Source organism: Python bivittatus, unplaced genomic scaffold, assembly GCF_059951505.1.
Source record: "Python bivittatus isolate LINGU-HERP-01145 unplaced genomic scaffold, Pbiv_v1 ctg000080_np1212, whole genome shotgun sequence".
Classification (NCBI taxonomy): Eukaryota; Metazoa; Chordata; class Lepidosauria; order Squamata; family Pythonidae; genus Python; species Python bivittatus.
The window spans coordinates 62,279,852-62,297,300 of NW_028277035.1; the positions used below are offsets into that span (position 1 = coordinate 62,279,852).

Below are 17,449 nucleotides of genomic sequence, written 5' to 3' on the forward strand. Positions count from 1 at the left end.
GTCATAATTCCTCAATGCAGTTATAGATACTAATTTATCAAAAGACAACAATAAGAGGAACCCAGCTGCAACTTTAATGAAAAAAAAAAGCTTAATTCATTTACATTTCTTGTTCTCCAAAAACTATGTTCAAGGAGACTTTTAAAAGATGGGATTTTGTCTCTATTAAATCCACAAGTAGAAATTTCATGTGGTGACCTTTATAGTTACTGATAAAAAGGAAACAGAGCAAAAAGAGAGAGAGAGAGAGAAAGAGAAACTGATAAAAACAGGAAGATATTTCAGATTGTTCAGAGAAACAAAAAGGCATCATCCTGCAACCAAAATAAGACAAAATTATGCAATCCAGTTTGGTTTGCTTAGTTGGTTTGCTTTTGTTTGTCCTCTTATACTTGTTAAATACTCAAAATAAATATTTACCTTTACTGCAGTATTCTCAATTTGAGAGGGGAAAAAAATGAACATAATAGGTAGGGGGTAAAGATTACTATTTTTACTTTCCAATCTTTCTATCTTGTGATCTTTAAAAAATGTATTTAATTTTTTCATTTTGCTATTTCATCTATGGCCATGTCCTCAACAAAAATGCCTCCATCCATAAACATCTTGAAACCAGGAAGGAACTATAGATATTTACAGAAAACGAACTTTTAACTTTAGATTTTGGCACTAAAGACATTAACAGAACTGACAACCAGGAACCCAGCAAATCAATTCTAAGCCTACTGCTATTAACAAAACCTATAAAGTAAATGGACATTTAATGCCAGTGCAGAAACAGTCATAAGAACCAAGGGGCTTTTTAACTTGGCCAAAAGCCTGTCTATACCAAAATTTTGTGTCTCTCCAGATGCACTCAGGAAATTCACAAGCTGGACACAAGGACGCCTACCATTATTGCTCACTTTAAAATATGCTGCCAATGAACTTGTATAATCCCCTTTAATAGTAATTTAAACTGATGACCGTTTACAATTAATGGCAGCAAAATTTCAGTTTACTATGCAATATATTTCCTTTGATCTATTTCTAAAACACTCCACGTTCAGCTTTAATGAATGACCTCATTACAATATTTTGAGAGAGGTATCTGCCTATTTTTATATCAAGTATATATATAAATAATATCACAAATAAACCAAATATCACATTCTTCCCCCCTTACCACCTCCTTTTTAAGCTAAGTAACCCTAAAAATGATTACTCCCCACTGGATAGTATTTTTATATATTCTAAATATTTGATTGCCCTTTTCTATCTCTTTTCCAATTCTAGAATATCCCTTTTTTGAAGTGCGGTGATCAGGATTGTGCAGCATTCGAAGAGATGTTGCACCATATAGTGGAAATTTTATTTTCCTAATGCTTCCTAGCATGGAATGCACTTTTTAAAACCGTCAGTGCATATGAGTTGATATTCGCACTGGACTACTACCAGGATTCGAAGAGATCCTACATTGTCATCTTAGACCTCATTAGTGTATCTGTGAAATTTGGATTTTGTGTTCAATTTGCATCATGAGAAGATATGTCATCTTATCCCATGTCTGTTAAATTTGTTTTGGAGCTCTTGCTGAGGCTTTTTGAAAGTCTAAGTATGTAATATTGAATTGTCTCTATATGTTTATTTTTAAAAACAGGTTAAAAATATGTCTCCTTGCAAAAGTTATGTTGGATTTTCCTCAGTACAATTATTTTGCTATACACATGAAGATGTTCTCCTTAGTAATGCTTGTTACCAGTTTACCCAGAACAGAATTAAACTTACTGGCCTGTAATTTTCTGTATCCTTCCTCAGTCCTTTTTTAAAAACCGGTTACTTTTATCTTTTTCCAGTTCTCCATGATATATACAACTTTTAAAGAAGGTAAACAAACTTGAGTTCTTAAAGAACTCTGCAGTAAGACCTATATCTTAACGAGTTCACAGTTCAACTTGCCTTCATTCTTCAGATTGCTCTCTTGCTTGGTACTAAAAAAAAAAACTAATAAGCCTCGCTTTTAACTAAGCCATTACTTTATCAGTTCCTTTATATATAATTTTTATTGCAAGTTTTACATACATAAAAGATAAATGTAGGGAAATATAAAGAAAAGATTTAAAAAATTATCTTTAAATTTCTTTTCTCTTTAAAGAAAAAGAGAAAAAGAAAATAGTGTGAAAAAACAAGGCAAAGAAAGAAAAAGAATTAAAGGAACAAGAATCAGAATGTGCTATACACATGAAAATGTTTTTATTATAATTTATAATTTGTTTTGCAAGTTTACATACATAAAAGATAAATGTAGAGAAATATAAAGAAAAGATAAAATAAATTTTATCTTTAAAATTTATTTTCTATCTTTAAAAGAAAGAAAAGAAAAAAAGAAAGTAGTGTGAAAAAACAAGGCAAAGAAAGAAAAAGAATTAAAGAAACAAGAATCAGAAAAAGAAAGCAACTTCTGACCTTCTTTTCAACAGTTTTAAACAAACTCATCCCTCCCCACCATTTAACACTACAAAAATCCCTTCAGCCCCTTAATCCTTTTTCAATCATCAAATCCATAAATTATCACGTCACTTTTTTCCCTTTTCAGCAAAAAGTCCATAAAAGGTTTCCAGACTTTTATAAAGTGCTTGTTATTTTATCTCTGACCAAACAGTCAGTTTCACCATTTCTGCCAGTTCTGTCATCTTCACAATCCATTCATCCATTGTGGGAATTTCAGTATTCCTCCATCCCTGTGCATATACTAATCTTGCTGCAGTCACCATATATAAAATCAATCTTCCATGAGTCTTTTCTAATTGGCTGTCCATAAGTCCCAATAAATTCTGGCCTTTTCTCAATATTAATCTTTAAAACTCTTTGTATCATTGCATGTATTTGTATCCAATTTTTTTAGCTTTTTCACAAGTCCACCATGCATGGTAAAATGTCCCTTCCTGTTTTTCACATTTCCAGCATTGATTTGAAGTACCTTTATACATATTTGATAATTTCTCTGAAGTCATATACCAATGGTACATCATTTTATTAAAAAAATTCTCTTAAATTGTAACACAATGTGAATTTTATCCCATTTAACCACATTCTCTCCCATTTGTTCATCTGTATTTTATAACCAAAATTCATGGTCCATTTTATCATGTGATCCTTAACCTGTTCCTCTTCAGTTTCAAATCTTAGCAAAAGTTTATACGTTTTTGCAATCACATGTTCATTATTTGTACATAATTCAGTTTCAAATTCCATCTTATGTTGTTCAATTCCAGTTACCTTTTTGTCTATACTGAATCTTTCTCTTAATTGTGCATATGAAAACCAGTGAAAACTAAATCCCTCTGCAGTTAATTGTTCTCTTGATTTCATCTTCAGTTCTCCATCTTCCTGTACTAACAAATTTTGGTATGTTAATTATTTCTCTTTGCCCTCTGTTTCTTTTATATAAAATGCTTCCTGAGACTAATAAAGGTATTTTCAAGAACAGCTTGGGTTTGTATTTATTCCATATTCTTAATATGGCACTTCTCACATGATTTTTGAAATCTACATTAACTTTAAATTTGTCGTACCATTAAAAACCCATGCCAACCAAACTTCAGGTTACGTTATTCTAATTCTAGCATGCTTTTATTTCTCAGCAACAACCACTCTTTCATCCAAACAAAGCAGCAGGCTGCAAAATATAATTTAAAATCAGGCAATCCTAATCCCCTTTCTTTTGTATCTTGAAGAATTTAATATTTAACCCTTGGTTTCTTACCCTGCCATATAAATCTGGATATATCTTTTTGCCATTGTTTAAAAGGAGCATAATTTTTCAAAACAGGTATTGTTTGAAATAAAAACATCATTCTGGATAATACGTTCATTTTCACCACAGAAATTCTTACAAACAATAATAATTGTTTGTAAATAATGTTTTACATAAAAATATATATTTTTAACAAGTCTCTCTTAACAAGTCTCTTAACAAGTCTCTCTTAACAAGTCTCTTAACAAGACATCTTAACAAGTCTCTCTTAATTTCATTCCATACCTTGACACAATCATTTTGAAATAACGTACAATTCATACTAGTTATAGTAATACCCAGATATTTTACTTTTTTCTCTATCTGAAAACCAGTATTCACCATCAGCTCTTTTTGATCTTCCATCTTTATATTTTTTGTTAACATCTTCATTTTTTCCTTGTTAACTTTAAATTCAGCTAATGCACCAAAGTATTTTAGTTTTTTCTATTAATATATCTATTCCTTCCAAAGGATTTCCACAATTAAAACCAAGTCATTCACAAATGCCCTTAATCTGTATACCTTGTTTTTCATTTTCACCCAAGCTATTTTTTTTTTCATCTTGTCTTATGTCTCTGTTAAGAACTTCGAGAATTAAAATGAACAGCAGTGGTGAAAGTGAACCCTTGTCTTATCCCTTTTTGTAATTCACAGGGTTTAGTCTGTTTGTCATTAACTATAATTTGTGACATTTATATAGTATATATCAAACTTACCCATTTAATAAAATTTTCTCCAAATTCCATACTTTCCAAAAGTTAAACAGAAAACTCCAGTTCAAATTTTCAAATGCTTTCTCCACATCAAGAAAGATCAATGCGACTTGTTTTTCATTATATTGTTCCAAGATTTCTAATATATTCAGAATATTTCTAATATTCTCTCTCAGCTGTCTTTTGGGCAAAAAGCCACATTAGTCTACATATATAAAATCCTGCAGGACACTTTTCGTCCTTTCAGCTAAAATCATAGTAAATATAATTGTTGTTCAATAATGATATTGGTGGGATGATGATGATGATGATGATGATGATGATGATGATGATGATTGGAATCCTACCCTTTTCTGAAATGGAATTCATCTTTTGGAATGGTTGTATCAACTCATCCTCAAATGTTGAAAATAGGAGCTTTCCCTATTTTAGTTTTTGTTTTGGTCTCACAGACTTCCCTTATTGTTATAGGTCCATTCATCAACTGCTTTTGTTTGTTATTTTTGGTACATTTTGTTTCTTTAGATATTCACCTGCTTTTGCTATGGAAATTTCTTCTCCTTTATAAAGTTTTGTGTAATACTTATGAAATATTCTCTGTATATTTGCATTATCTGTTGTCAAAAAATTCCCATTCTGCAATTTTAATATCATTTTCTTTTCACTTTCTTTTTACAGTTTGTATGCTAACCATTTCTCTGGCTTATTTGCTAACTCAAAATTCTTCTCTTTAGCAAAGTGAATTTTATTTATTTATATGTCACATTTATATAGCTGCCCATCTCACACAATTCTGGGCGGCTATATAAATATAATTTTTGTTTTCATTTATTAGCATAGAAAGCTGGTGTTGTAAGTTTGATTTACTGTGAAATATTTTTCCTTCCTGGTGATCTTTTTAATTCATCCTCTTTCATTTTCATCTCTATTAGGATTTTTTGCATCTTTTCTTCTCTCTGTCATTTCAGTTTACTATTCTATTGTATAAATTGTCTTCTCATAAAGGCTTTGCTTGCATCCCATACTATCCTTATGTCTGCACCTTTATTTAGATTAATTTTGAAAAAATTATTTCAGCTCCCTTTTACAGTCCTCAATCACTGACTCTTTTTTGTAACAAAATCTCATTTAGCCTCCAACTATAAGTTCATTCTTTCTTCTTATGTGTCAAAATTACTGGGTTATGATCTGAAAGGTTTTTGGTAATATCTCTATTTTGTTAGTACATGTAGCAAGTTTCTTAGAAGTCCAAAAATATCTATTCTCAAGAACTATGTCTTTCAGAAAATATGTATATTCTCTAGAATTACCATTTTTATATCTCCATTTGTCTATGAGTTTGAAATTCTCCATCACTTCAAAAAATATTTTTGACAATTTACCTTGTGTTGGCTTAATTCCTTTTACAGAAGTTTCACAGAAATCTTCTTGTGGGCAGATCATTCCATTCCAATCTCCTAGCAGAAACCAATTTTAATAACTCAAGTCTATTAATTTTTCCATAAGTCCTTTAAAAATATAGCTTTATTTTCATTGGGTACATATATTCCCAATATCATAATTTTAGTTCCATTCCACTTAATTTCAAGCCCTACGTCTTCCATGTTCATTATTTATTATTAATTTTGGTTGTAGTTGTGAGTTTATACACAAAACAACTCCATTCTTCTTGGCTATCCCGGCCAATATAAATTTTTGTCCCAAATTTTTATTTATTAAATATTTTTATCTTTTTTTCTTATATGTGTTTCCTGTAGACAAATGACATCTTGTTTTAATTTTTTTTCAAATAATGAAATACCTTTTTTCTCTTTTGAGGGGCATTAGCCCCATTTATATTCCATTTAAACATTTAAGGTCCATATCTATGTTGTAAGTTTAGAAAATTCTATGCCTGTAGCACCTAATGTTGTAGTATCTTCTTCCTCCTCCTGTTTTGTTTGTTGCAGAGTTCCTTCTGGTCTAGTTGTGCCTTCTCCAACTCTTTAAATCTTTCATAAAAATCTCTCTTTTGAACTGAATTCAATTGATATCTATGTTGATTGAAAGTTACAATTATTCCTTCCAATTTGCCCCAACAAAATAGTGTCTTTTATTTAAGTTTGCCTGACAAAAAAGTATATTCTCTTCTCTCCTTAAATATTCTAATAGGCATTTCTTTCAATACAATTACTTCTGAATTGTTTATCCTTAATTTAGTATTGAAATGTTGTTGTACAACCTGGTCTCTTGTCTTCTTCCTGACAAAGTACACAAGTATATCTCTTAGTACTTTTCTCATTTTTGTATATTTTGTATTAATTCTGTACACGTTGTCCACTTCTGATTCCATCTTCTTCATCCTATTCCAGAAATTTTATCAAAGATTCCATAATTGTCTCTCTAATATCTTCATCAAATTCCTCTGGAACTGCTCTCAATCTTAAGCAAAGATTTGTTTTTTAAATCCTTTTAGCCTTTTTTTTCTCTCTTTACTGTAATCCTTCCCATGGGTTGAATGCACACTCACCCGTGTAGCTTTAGGTGTTCTATTGATTTGAAGGTCTCTTTTCACTGTCAAATTCCTTCTGTCAAATGTGCACTAGAAAGTGGATTGGTTGAACCTAGTGTCTTTTAGGCAGTCTTCACCTGAGGCTTCAAGCACATGGTATCTTCCCACAGTTCTGAGTGCTCTACTCAGGAGTCACTGACAGATTCCCTCCAGATCCTGCAGGCTTTCCCCCATGAAGCTGCCCTTTGGAGCTCAAGTGGGCAATCTCAAGGCTTCCCCTTATCTGGGAAAGCTCTGTTAGCTTGGGCGTTTCACTTGGCTATTAGTATTTGCCTTAGCGTCATCTCCAGTTTCGTGGGGACATGTCAGTCTGCCATGTTTTCCACCCAAAAATCCAGGCAGTTTATCCGTTTCCAAGCACTTTTTAAGTTTAATAAAGTACATTGTCAAACTTCCCTGGGACAACTGTCCACTGATGCCTTGGCAATAGAACTGGCATAACTATGTCAAGGTCATCTTCCTTACTCTCAACAGCAACCCAAGATGGTACTTACTGGGTCTTCAAAATTGACAGACCTTGATAAATCTGTCCTCCATAAATGCATCCAATCCCCCTTTAAAGCCAACCAAATTAAGGACCATCACCACACTGTGTGATTATGCACTGTGTGAAGAAATATTTTCTTTTCTCTGTTCTAAATCAAGCAGCTTCATTTATAGACTCCTGGTCCTAGTGTTTTGAGAGGAGGGAAAAAAACCTCCCTATGCACTTTCTCCACACCACACATAATTTTATATATTGCAATCATGACCCCATCCTTCATCATTTTTTATGCTAAAAAGTCCCAAACATGCTAATCTTTTCTCATAAGAAAGTTGTTTAGGGCTACTCAGTCATCATGATTGCCCTCTTCTATGCTTTTTCCAGCTTTCTTATATCCTTTTTCAAAAGTGGTAACTAGAACTGTACACAATATTTCAGATAACATATTCCATAAATTTGTAGAAAGGCAAAATTATATTCAGAGCTTATTTTCAGTTCCTTTCCTAATGATCTTTACCTGGAATTCGCTTTTTCATAGCTGATCAGTATCTTTGTTGACATACCCATTATAACACCAAGATATTTTTCCTAGTCAGTTAAAAAGAGCTCAGACTCCAGCAATGGAATCCAAGAGACTATGAGCTCTAGTCCTGCCTTCAGTATGGATGCTGGCTGGCTGACTTTGGGCCAATCATTCTCTCTCAGACCAATCCACATGACAGAGTTGTTGTTATGGGGAAAATAGGAGGAGGAAGGAGTATTAGGTATGTTTGCTACCTTGAGTTATTTATAAAAAAAAATTTTTTGCTCCAATTACATCACTTTACTCTTATTTAAACTGAATCATATTTGTCATTTATTTGACCATTTGTCTAGTTTAAAGAAGCTTTTTTGGTTTTTACCACCCTGAACAGCTTGGTATCATCTGCAAACTTGGCTAGTTCACTGCCTATTCCTAAGTCAAGATCATTTATAAATACTTTAAAAAGCACTGCTCCCAATTCAAATCCTTGAGGAACTTTGCTTCTTACTTCACTCCACTGGGAAAATCACCCATTTATTCCTATTCTTTATTTTCTAATTTTTAGCCAGTTAACAATATAGGTAACCCTTGTTTAACGACCACTCATTCAGCGACTGTTCAAACTTACAATAGCCCTAAACAATTCCTCAAAGTTCTGGCCGTCACAGTGCCCCCATGAACATGATCTAGGCACTTGGCAACTGGCCTGGATTTCCAACCATAGCAGCATCTTGTGGTCACATGATTGCAATTTGCGACTTTCCCTGTCAGCTTCTCACAAGCAAAATCAATGGGGAAGCTGGCAGGAAGTCAGAAGTTGCAATCACATGAGATCCTCACTTAACAACCCGCAAGGTCCTCACTGAACAATGGTAACTGGAGACTGTCGGAACTACTGTTGCTAGCAGTGCAGTCACATGATGTCACACTTTACGACCACATCACTTAGTGATGAAAATTCCTGTTCCAATTACCACTGTTAAGCAAGGACTACATAAAAGGTTAGGACAGCTTATTCCACAATCACAAAGTTTATTCAAGGGCCTCTTATGAGGAACTTCAGTAATAAACTTTAGAAAGTCTAAGTATAGGTCAACCCTCATTCATATTTCAATTGACAGTCTCAAAAAGACTCTAGAAGGTGAGGAGAATTACTTTGCAGAATCCATGTTGATTTTCTTTCAAGACTTGTTCTTCCATTCTACCTGCTAAAAGCTACTCCTTTGTGGCAGAGCAGGGGATGTCAAAAAAAAAAAAAAAGTATATCAGAATGACAACAGGTGTCCCCACTCACTTTTACCTATGGTCCCACCCACAATTGATTTAGCTTCCAGCAGATTATCTCTGAGCAACTATGGCTCTCAACAGCAACAAAACATCTACTTCTGTTTCATCTTAACTAACATATTCAATTTAAAGATTTATTCTAAAAAAGTATTCTCAATTCAAGGAATTTCATCAAAACACTCCTAATGTGGCATAGAAAGCATATGTAAGTAGATTGGACAGGTTACTTACTTAGTATTTTCCAGGGTCTTATGCATTTTCTTGGTCATCTTGTCAATAGCAGCCTGTCGCTTAACCTCTGGAAGAAGGTCGATTTTGTTCAAAACCACTATCATCTTTTGGCATGCAATCTGTCCAATCACCAAGCACTCAGCTGACTGAGTCTGCATCCCTTTTGTTATATCTATCACAAGCATCATCAAGTCAATAATCTGAGCACCTGAAAGAAAAACAGTAACAAATTTGTAAAAATCAAAACACCAGCAACATGCCGTTGTAAATGTGGTTGTGAATGCCTTTTATATGTTTTTTTTTACAATGGCTTGGATAAGAATGTATAGACAGACATTTGAAGTATCTGGATATTAATTTCAAAACTAGGACAAAATAATCAAAATGAAAAAGCAAAAAGCAAAGAATTCTCTAAATTTGGCCTAAAGGGCTAGTCTGCAATGAAAGTATTAGAAATGCATATTTTTTAGAATATCTTCCTATATATCAGAACTTATTGCTCTGTTTTAACTTTAATTAATTAGAACATTTTAATTCATATGAACATATTAGAATGACTTAACAGATTTAACAGACCATCTAGTTTGGATGTAAATATTTTCATAAGTTATGCAAGAATATTATGCTTCTCTGTTGTAAACTTATGCTGTTCCTTCCCTCCTTAGCATGCTATAATTAATTAGGAAGTCTTCAATTAACAATAGTTTATTATTATATCCACAATGGAAAAGTAAGAACAGATTCAGAATATACCATAATCTTAAATCAATCTGAAACACAGAAATAATTGGACTGAATTGGAACGAGGGAAAAGGAAAGTATATCATGCAAATTTATTAGAAAAAGTGTATGATACAAGGACATCTGGAACATTTTTTATAGTCCCAAGGGAAAGAAAATCCAAACTATTAGACTAAGCTTGAAATACAGTTGCAAGAAAAAGTATGTGAACCTTTTGGAATTTCATGATGTTCTGCATTAATTTGTCATAAAATGTGATCTGACCGTCATCTAAGTCAAGAGTATTGATAAATATAATGCAGAACAACATGAAATTCCAAAAGGTTCACATACTTTTTCTTGCAACTGTATAATACTTCTATCCTCCTAAGGAAAGATCAACATGAACACTGAGTTGGTTGTCCCAGTCCCAACAGAAAGAAAGGTGCTGGAAAAATTTCCAGGAATATTTGCCATTCAATTGGGTTTAATTGGTGCAGTAAAATGTCATATAGATATTAGGGAAGTTCGACCAATCAGACAGTGAGTTTACAGAATCCCCAAATATTTAAAAGAGGTATTAGGGAAAAAATAAAAAGATGCTCAAAACGGTTATAATAGAACTATCCATAAATGACTGGTGTTCCCCAAATATGTGGGTACCAAAGCCAACTGGGGAAAACAAAATTCAAAAGTCCAATGTCCCAAGTCAATGACTGTCTAGATGGCTTAGGTAGAGCCAATTATTTGTCTTCCTTGGATTTAACAAAAGGATACTGGCAATTTCCACTGGAAACAGCTTTTGCCAGCTCTTTCAATTTGAAAGAATGCCTTTTGGTCTCCAAGGAACAGCTGCCATGTTCTAATGACTCATGAACAAAATCCTACCAGGCTAAGATGACTGGTGTGCCACATTTTATTATCATCTACGGAGTACTAACACACATTATACACTCTTCTGGTTCTCTCTTTATTTTTTGTAATCATCTTATAATAAAGAAAAAAGAAAAAATATATTATCATCTATAGTAAATTGCAGGAAAAACATCTTCAGCATTTTGGATAGGTAACTGGCAATTGACAATCAATGAACAAATCAATCCAGTAACACATATTTTAATGACTCATTATATAACTATCAATATACGGGGCAAATTTTCTTTATATTCTTATATCAGATGCCCTTCTGGATTTCACTGAAATTGTATTTACTACTTCCGGCTAAGTTAAGTATGCAACTAAATCAACTATTGACTAGGGATAGGATTTTTATTTCATCTTTTATCTCAATTACAATATTGTCTGGGACTATCCAAATAGTTCACTGTTCTTGACAAGTCCAATATGAGGTCTGACTTAGACTCAAATTCCACACATTCCTCATTCAAGTTCTCAAGCCACAGTTGCCTCCTAGTGGCCTAATGACCACTATGCCTGAAGCTAAGAAGTGGATGCACTCTTGCCTACCACCCCACCAAGAAGTCAGCAACCTTGCCCAAGTTATTCATGACCCATTTGAGTTTTCTGAGCTCAGATGGAATGAAGTGGTTTAGCTGTTTGGCCAAAGGACTGAATATGTACAATCAAGTCAATGTTGTCTCTTAGCGACCACACAGATAGATTTTCTCCAACATAATCTGTCCCCAAACTTCTATACTTCTAAATGTGCACCCATCACTACTGTAACTGAGTACATCCACCTTGCTGCTGGTCCTCCTCTTTGTTTCATTACACCTTTCCCACCATTATAGACATCTCCAGAGAGCTAAGTCTTTATATAATGTGTCCAAACTACAATAATTTCAGCTTAGTCATTTGTGCCTCAAGTGAGAACTCTGGTTGATTTGTTTGATGATCCATTTGTTTGTTTTCTTGGCTATCAAGAGTCTTGATTCTCTTCATGTCATGGCCCAGGAATAAGCTGCTCTAGCTGAATCAGTGGAATGTCAGCCTCAGGAGACACCAAGCCAATGGTGTTAGTGAAATGGTGGGTAGCTTTCTCTTTTAGGATCAGCTATCAACAGGAAAAGAACAAGTAGTCAAGAAATACACCTCAGACTAGCACTTGGTAGAGCAACAATGAAGGTCTTTTAAATCATATTCAGATGCCATGATGTGTCTATAACTACAAAGATTAGAATTTACAGGCAGTGGTTTTTCCTTGTGACACTCTATGGAAGTGGAAATTGGACTTTGGAAAAGCAGGATAAAAAGAGTATTAATGCTTTTGAATGTTGGTGTTGGGGAAGACTCTTGGCTATCAAGTGTCCTGTTTCAGCTTTCAAACTCATACACACACACAGTTGCTAGGTGAAAATAACAATTTACTCAAGGCTGAGTAGATAACCACAGATAACGAAAGGAATGTAAATCAAAACAGTCTCTGGGAAAGAAAGCTTGCCTGCGTTGTTTCACTTTCAGCATGAATGTGCAGAAGAGAAGTCAAAATCCAGTCTGAATTTCAGAGAGCCAAATCAAGTTTGTCATCTAGTCCGAAGGTCAAAGTTTCAGGGTTCATAAGCAGAATTCACAGGAATGACAAGCCAGAGCAGGAGATCAGACAGTTGTTTCCAACGGAGAAACATGGGCCAGGGCTGCCTCTTAAATCAGGCTGTAGTCAGCTATCTTTAATTAAGATAATTACTCCTTCCTTGGCAAGAAGCCTCACTGAGTGCCTTTGCTCTGCTCTCCACTCTACTTGCCAAGTCTGAGGGCTTGGAGGCTGTACGTCATCATCTGACTGCTCCAGTTGTTCCGATTTTGCCTGTGTCTGATCTGTCTCATTGACTTTCTCAATTATTCAGCATGCATCAGAAATAATGTCTCGTGTTCCTTACGCTTTTCTAAAACCAGCTTGAACATGTGGCACCTCTTTTTCCATGTACAGCTGTCATTTGCATTGGATATCCTAAGCATTATTTTGCTAGCATGTGAAATTAAAGATACAATGCAGTAGCTTACACATTCAGTTAAGCGTCCTTTCTTTGGTATTGGTATGAAAACTGACCTCTTCCAATCTGTTAGCCACTGTGTCATTCTCCAGATTTGCTGCCATAACTTAATTAGAATAATAATTCTTCTGTGCTTGCCATATTTCTATGAGTATTCCATCAGTTCCTGTAGCCATCTGACTTCGTAATGACTGGATCTAACTTCATCTTTTAGTACTAGAGGTTTTTGTAAGTAGAGAGTATTTTCTAAAGTATCTTGGATGTTGGCATCTCTATTATACAGAATTTCAGTATACTCCTTCCATCTTTGTTTTATCTTCTTGGAATCAGTTACTATCTGTCTATTGGCAACCTTTAGCATGCCAATTTGAGACTGGAACTTCCTCCTGAAATTCTTCAAAGGAATAAAATTCACCAGAGAGGAAGAAAACACACTACCCTTCCTGGATATCTTCATCAGCAGAGGAAACAACAGGAAATTAGAAACCCAAGTTTATTGGAAGACGACCCACACCAACCAAGTACTCTATTACCAAAGTAACAACCCAACTTCCTACAAGAGGAACTTTGTAAGAACATTATTCAAGCAAACACAAACACATTGCAGCAACCCAGAATAGCAGAAAAAGGAAAAAGACCACCTATACAACATCTTCCAACAAAATGGATATCCTCGTAATTTTATCAAAAAGTGCCTGACCACTCAACCTACTACAACACAACCTACACAAGCTATGAAAAGGATCACACTGCCCTACATCAGAAACGTCTCAGGAACCACCAACAAACTATTACAACCACATGGCATCTCTGTAGCACACAAACCAGCAAAATCACTCCAAAATATCCTAAGTAAACCAAAAGACCCAGTAGCACGAGAAGAAAAAACAGGAGTCATCCACAAGCACCAACTAGCAGTCAAAAGACATGATGAAAACTCCTTAATCTCACAACACATGGCCAGACTCAACCATAGTTTTAACTGGGAAACTGTCAGCATTTTAGACCAAGCTAAATCCAAAAATGCAAGAGAATTCTTGGAAGCCTGGTATTCAGACAAGGCAGCCATCAACAGGCACATAGAGATAAAAAGCATCTCCATACTATTCAAAAGAGACAAAAGACCAGAAGTTCGCCTCACAAGCAATCATCACCCCGATAAGCAAAGATTACCACCAGACACACAATCAAGCAGTAAACATTTGTTAATCAAGTAACTATCAGAGGAGCAAAACAAAACCCTCACCCCCACCAGCACTGGCAAGGCAGGCCACAGTATATAAATAGAGAGCAAACCCCATCCCATTTTAGCACTGAAGATGTTACCTAGCCGGGTAATGAAACGTTTGCAAGAAAAGAACCAAACTCAGAGAACCCCAAGGACTCCACAGTTCAACCCTGAGCTACACATATTTGCCTCTATTGCTACTTTCTCCTGAGTCTGGAGAGCTGCTGCTTCTTGGCAAAAGAGGAACTGAAGAGACAGCAAAGAGCAAAGTTTTTTTATTGCCTCCCCCCTTCACGTGTTACACTTGGACCTTGGGGGAATAAAGTCATTGTGTCAAATAATCCTCCTTTCTCCCCCACTCCCAAAAAAACAGAGGAGGAACTTCATGGAACAATCCTTCCTTTAACCACCGAACTGAGACACATCTTTGTGAAAGAAATTCCAGCGTAGTCTGGAAGCTTCCATCAGAGGGACAGATAGGTTAGCAGATTCTTCCTGCAAAGTAAAGGCAGGAAAGAGATACTGTGGAGCCACCATTGGCACAAAACAGGCTGCAACAACCTAGGCTGGGGTTCCTCTCAAAAGAATGGAAAAGAGGGGAAAAGTCCTTGGTCATTCACCCTTTGCTTCCAGTAGCAAAAGGCTTAGAAATTTGACCCCAGGCTTTGACCAAAGCGTCCCTTTGATAATCTGCAGAGGATACCCTTTGACCATTCTAATGGTGGTGAGCTACAGTTTCTAGCATTCCTCACCCTTGTCCAGATGGGCTGGGACTGCTGGGAGTTGCAATTCAGCAACATCTGGAGGGCTACAGATCCATTATATAGGCAGGTCAAGTAAATATGTTACCTCATTTGGAATTAGAAACTAGGCTTCTCTTCTAGCAACTGCTTTTCCAAAATCTCCATATCAGCCTTGCTAATGCATTAGATAAATGCATTTAGATGCATTAAATAAATCAACTCTATGCTTTCGCCTCCATTCTTCTAGCAACAGATTCTATACCTTGGTAATGATCCTAATCCCAACCCTGTTATATTCCCCTCCCTCCTTATCTCAGATTTCATCCCTCAACCCATTGCTTCTAAAATATAATGTACAATGAATCATAGTTTCTAAGTTAGGAGAAATAGTCATGGTATTTTTTTAACAATGGGAATTAGAAATAAAAATGCCACTTAGAAATATTAAAATTGACCCAAACATCTGCACCATACTGCATATAGAAAATAAAGTAAGCAGTAGTACTTTCCAAGAAAGGCTCTGGGTAAATGTACATAAATGTGCAAACTTTACAAGTAAATGGAAGGTTTACTGGTGTAGGCTTCCACAACCAGTATCTGTTGGGCAGTGTTGCGCTTCAGGGTTGTCAGACAGTTGCTGGCAAAATGTCAGGAAATCTGTTCTCTAGACCACGGTCACTAAACTCTGAAGCTCAATACTGCCTAAATGGAAGGTTATTTAACTAAATAAACAACTCAAGCATATAAAATTAACTCGGAAGCAAATTACTCACTGAGGTTTATTCCTTGGAAGGAGTGCAAAGGATAGACTTATTCTTAGAAAAGTGTTCATAATCTAACTGCCTTACATTTTATTTAGTCTTTAAGGCAGAGCTTGAGAGAAAAAGTTGGATCAAGCCTGACAGTGTCAGGGGAAGCCTGTTTCCTCTGTCAAGCCCCTGTCCCAGTGTACTCCCTGTCTCCCTATACACTGAGAAGAACAGCCTTTTCTTCAAGAATAAGGCAGGAAGCTATCACTCTGTACATCCTTCTACAAAAGAAATCCACTTTCTCTGCCCAGTGCACAGAAATATTCCCTCTCTGACCCACTGAAAATGGGAAATCCTCTAGAGGTAGAAAAACTCAGTGTTTTCTGAGAACTAAATGGGGGAATCTGTGTATTCCATCAATGGGCCATAGGTTCTTGATGCGTGCTTTAAGAGTTCAGAAAAATAAAGCTTCTAAGAAATCCCAAAAGAGGTAACTGTTTTCTCAATACCCATGATTCTCAATAAACATGATACATAATTATCAAATAATTTGCTTATTAGGCAAATTACAATAGATTGTTTTGCTCTAAAGGACTAAAATGTGGCAACATTAACCCTGGCAAAATGTTTATGTTTAAACTTCCATATACAAAAGGAATCAATCATAGGAATTTTCTTCTAAATCAGGATTCTCACTTAAAATGCTTTCTAATCAACATCAAATAAAACAATACAGTTACATTGTTTCAATACATAATTTTTCTAAAGTACCATAGGAAATTTTTTGCAATCACTGTGGACTATACATTTTAACAGTTAGTCTCTTACTATTTTATTATAATATATTATTATATTAATATAATATATAATATATTGTAATATATTATTATATTAATATAATATATAATATATTATTAGTCTCCTTTTGTTTCTCACAATTCAAGAATTCTTTACTAATTTTCAAATTTTTGTAAGCTTGCTGCACTAAATTTAAACAGTTAAATTATAAATTCTAGGCGTGTGTTGTGTATCCAGGAGTTTTTATAAGTGAATATGAACATCAAATATGAATTTTCAGCTATTTATTTCAAAGTATATGAACTTCTGCCCCCTAAAAAATAAAAAACAAAAAGGTGCCTTGACCTTGGCACATGATCAGACTATTCCATCAGTATCTATCAATATCAAAAACTATAGATGCCTTGATCTTGAAATACAATAAAATTGAGCAAGAAGAGGAAAAAGGAAGAAGGTCCAAGTGAGAATGAGTTAAGAGGTTTCACATGTCATAAGAGAATAGTAAACACAGTACTGTATTCTATTTGTCTCTTTAAACTACTGCTACTAGTTACTTTAGTTCTTTGGTTCACTTCACAGAAGCAGCATAGCCCATCTTTCATTGAATGAAGAAAGAAATTTAGCATATAGAAACAAAGTAATGTTGGACCATGGGCTATAATGAGACTCCACATTTTAATAAAACTAAATAAA

The 17,449-nt window shown here is 34.7% G+C and overlaps 1 protein-coding gene across 5 annotated transcripts in view; it reads right to left on the reverse strand.

Moving 5' to 3' along the window:
• EEFSEC (eukaryotic elongation factor, selenocysteine-tRNA specific) overlaps positions 1-17,449 on the reverse strand; it is a 344,759-nt gene that overhangs the window by 286,959 nt on the left and 40,351 nt on the right. For all 5 annotated transcript variants that reach the window (XR_015794902.1, XR_015794903.1, XM_088134249.1 and 2 more), the window contains exon 2: positions 9,568-9,775. Coding sequence is in view for 3 of the 5 variants with exons in the window: in XM_088134249.1 (XP_087990375.1) it covers positions 9,568-9,775 (208 nt within the window). In the remaining 2 variants the exon portion in view is untranslated. The remainder of the gene's footprint in view (positions 1-9,567; positions 9,776-17,449) is intronic.